This window comes from Diplotaxodon limnothrissa, linkage group LG2 (genome assembly GCF_057381915.1).
Source record: "Diplotaxodon limnothrissa isolate DT_005_m linkage group LG2, D_limnothrissa_male_GT1.1, whole genome shotgun sequence".
In the NCBI taxonomy this organism is placed as follows: Eukaryota; Metazoa; Chordata; class Actinopteri; order Cichliformes; family Cichlidae; genus Diplotaxodon; species Diplotaxodon limnothrissa.
In genome coordinates this window covers 13,246,477-13,248,641 of record NC_140597.1, presented here as the reverse complement: position 1 = coordinate 13,248,641, position 2,165 = coordinate 13,246,477, and the positions used below count along the sequence as shown (strand labels likewise).

At 43.6% G+C, this 2,165-nt stretch overlaps 1 protein-coding gene across 1 annotated transcript; it reads right to left on the bottom strand.

Annotated features, from left to right (window-relative positions):
* Positions 1 to 450: 450 nt before the first annotated feature.
* LOC146638273 (uncharacterized) lies at positions 451 to 1,919 on the bottom strand. Its single transcript, XM_085367215.1, has 8 exons — positions 1,841 to 1,919; positions 1,732 to 1,767; positions 1,475 to 1,654; positions 1,229 to 1,345; positions 1,009 to 1,068; positions 851 to 925; positions 662 to 766; positions 451 to 554 (listed from the first exon to the last, which is right to left on the bottom strand). The coding sequence occupies exons 1-8, from the start codon at positions 1,917 to 1,919 to the stop codon at positions 451 to 453; spliced, it is 756 nt and encodes a 251-aa protein (XP_085223341.1).
* Positions 1,920 to 2,165: the final 246 nt, after the last annotated feature.

Genomic DNA, 2,165 nt, shown 5'->3' with positions numbered 1-2,165 from the left:
TATTTCGAAATTATTAAAATGTTCGCGGCGAGTCACCGCATCGTTCTGTACCCGAGATCCTCCTCCTTGTTGATGCTCCGCAGGCCGGTCCTCCTCCTCCCTGGGCTGCTGACGATGATGCTGCTCCACCTGCACCTGCTGCACCTGCTCCTCCCCCTGCTGCTGGTCGTAGAGCTGAAGAGCATTTTCTATCGGCTGCAGAGGGTCAAAGTTCAGTAGACCGGCAAGCCGTTCGTTTTCAATGTTTTGAAGGAGGACCTGCAATGCGTTTTCTAAAGGTTGTAGTGGATCGTTTGGTGGTGGGGCTATATTGTTTTCTATCGGTGGGGCTAAATGTTCATCGTTTCTGTTTAATTCTGCCACGGCTTCCAACAAAGCCTCAGGAATGCTGTGTTCTTCCGACATGATTTTCTTTATTTCTTAATTCACAGACTTTTACATGCTTTTACTTTACAGGTCCTTGTGTCTGTATATCGATGCATATGTGCGAACTGTTATGGCGTACATGAAAGCGAGGTTTTCAAGGATTCTCTTCTTATGAAGCAGCCGTCGAGCTGTAAGAAAAGACGGACAGAATGTATTTTTAAACCTTACATTTTTTATTTTTATTTTTATAGAGCAGAGAAGTTTAATAGGATCGATTCATCCCCCCGTCAATTACCTCTCAGTCTCCTGAGAGGAGCTCTCAGTCTCCTGAGAGGAGGAGCTCTGGACGGTTCCTCCTCCTCCGCCTGATTTTCTTCCGCCTGATTTTCTGTATCGGTCTCTGTCGGGGAAATAAAACAGAAGAGATTTAAGAAAACAATCTCCTCCTTCCTATTTTTTGAGAATGAAAAAACTTTTTATTTACCTCGCTCCTCCGCCTGATTGTCTTCCGCCCGATTGTCTGTAGCGGGGGATTGGTTAGGTATATCCGCAATCTCGGCTGCCGAGAAATAAAACAGAAGAGATTTAAGAAAACAATCTCCTCCTTCCTATTTTTCGAGAATGAAAAAACTTTTTATTTACCTCGCTCCTCCGTGCGATTGTCTGTAGAGGGGGTTTGTATAGGTATATCCGCAATCTCGGCTGCCGAGAAATAAAACAAAAAGAGAAAGATTTAATAAATAAAAACTTTCTAGCACGCTTTATACCACTCCAAGTCGGGAGGGGCGGTATAGCACACTCGGATTACTCCGTCACATCCTGATATTTATCGAAATGACGGATATTGCATCATATTGTTTACCTTTTGGTTTAAAAGGTATTTTCCTGCAGTTCTCCGGGTATGCGTTGACGAAAATAACGTCGTCGTCTTCTTCTTCTTCTTTTCGCTGCGGCGGGGTCTGTATATTCTCGATTACCTCTGTCGAGAAATAAAGCAAAACTTTTTAAAAATCTGCTCCGGGTCGGGAGGGGCGGTATAGCACACTCGGATTACTCCGTCACATCCTGTTATTCAACAAAATGGCGGATAATGCATCATATTGTTTACCTTTGGTTTTAAAACTTTTTTCTCCGCGGTTCTCCCGGTATGCGGAGACGAAAATAGCGCCGTCTTCTCGTTCTTCTCTTCGACGCGGCGGCAGCGGAGATTCTGCGGGGGATATGGCGTCTAATTCGCCGCGGAAAACGGCCGGATTTTTGCTGTTACTCACTGCACTATCGATTGCTTCTGTAAGTATCAGAGCTTGGTTAAATCAAGTCTATCTAAACTTATTTAAAAAATGGTATATACTTATTTATTCGTACCGTAGTCCACTTGCGTGAAATCATTGATGTAGAAATCTAAAAGAAAGTAATCAGATTATTGACATCTCTGTTGATATATAATTTAAAGTCGTAAAGAAAAAAAACTTACCGGGGTGAGGTACGAACAGTTCTGGCGAGATGGCCCTGGCGCTCTGATCGGCGGCGTTGTTTGAACGGAATGCTGACATAATATTCACGGATTCTTCCTCGCGATTGGTAGAACTGTCACAGTATGGGGCTGAGCAGATATCAACTCCCCTCCCGTTTCTTCTCTCATTTTATCCTAGTCTAGCGAAGCATCTGTTTTTCGCATCTTTCTCTTGACAATACCGATAGTTAGAGAGGGTTGTTTTTTTTTTTGATTGCCTTCTTGCGAACGCCGTCTGTTTTCCACATTCTGCAACGGTAAAATATGACTTTGAGACGGGTATTTG

Excerpts from the sequence above, each read along its gene's own strand:
- LOC146638273 (XM_085367215.1), bottom strand. The coding sequence starts at position 1,919 with ATGTCAGCATTCCGTTCAAACAACGCCGCCGATCAGAGCGCCAGGGCC. Across the intron at positions 1,655-1,731 it reads TTTCACGCAAGTGGACTACG|AAGCAATCGATAGTGCAGTG; the intron begins GTACGAATAAAT and ends TGATACTTACAG. Across the intron at positions 555-661 it reads TCCTCTCAGGAGACTGAGAG|CTCGACGGCTGCTTCATAAG; the intron begins GTAATTGACGGG and ends CTTTTCTTACAG.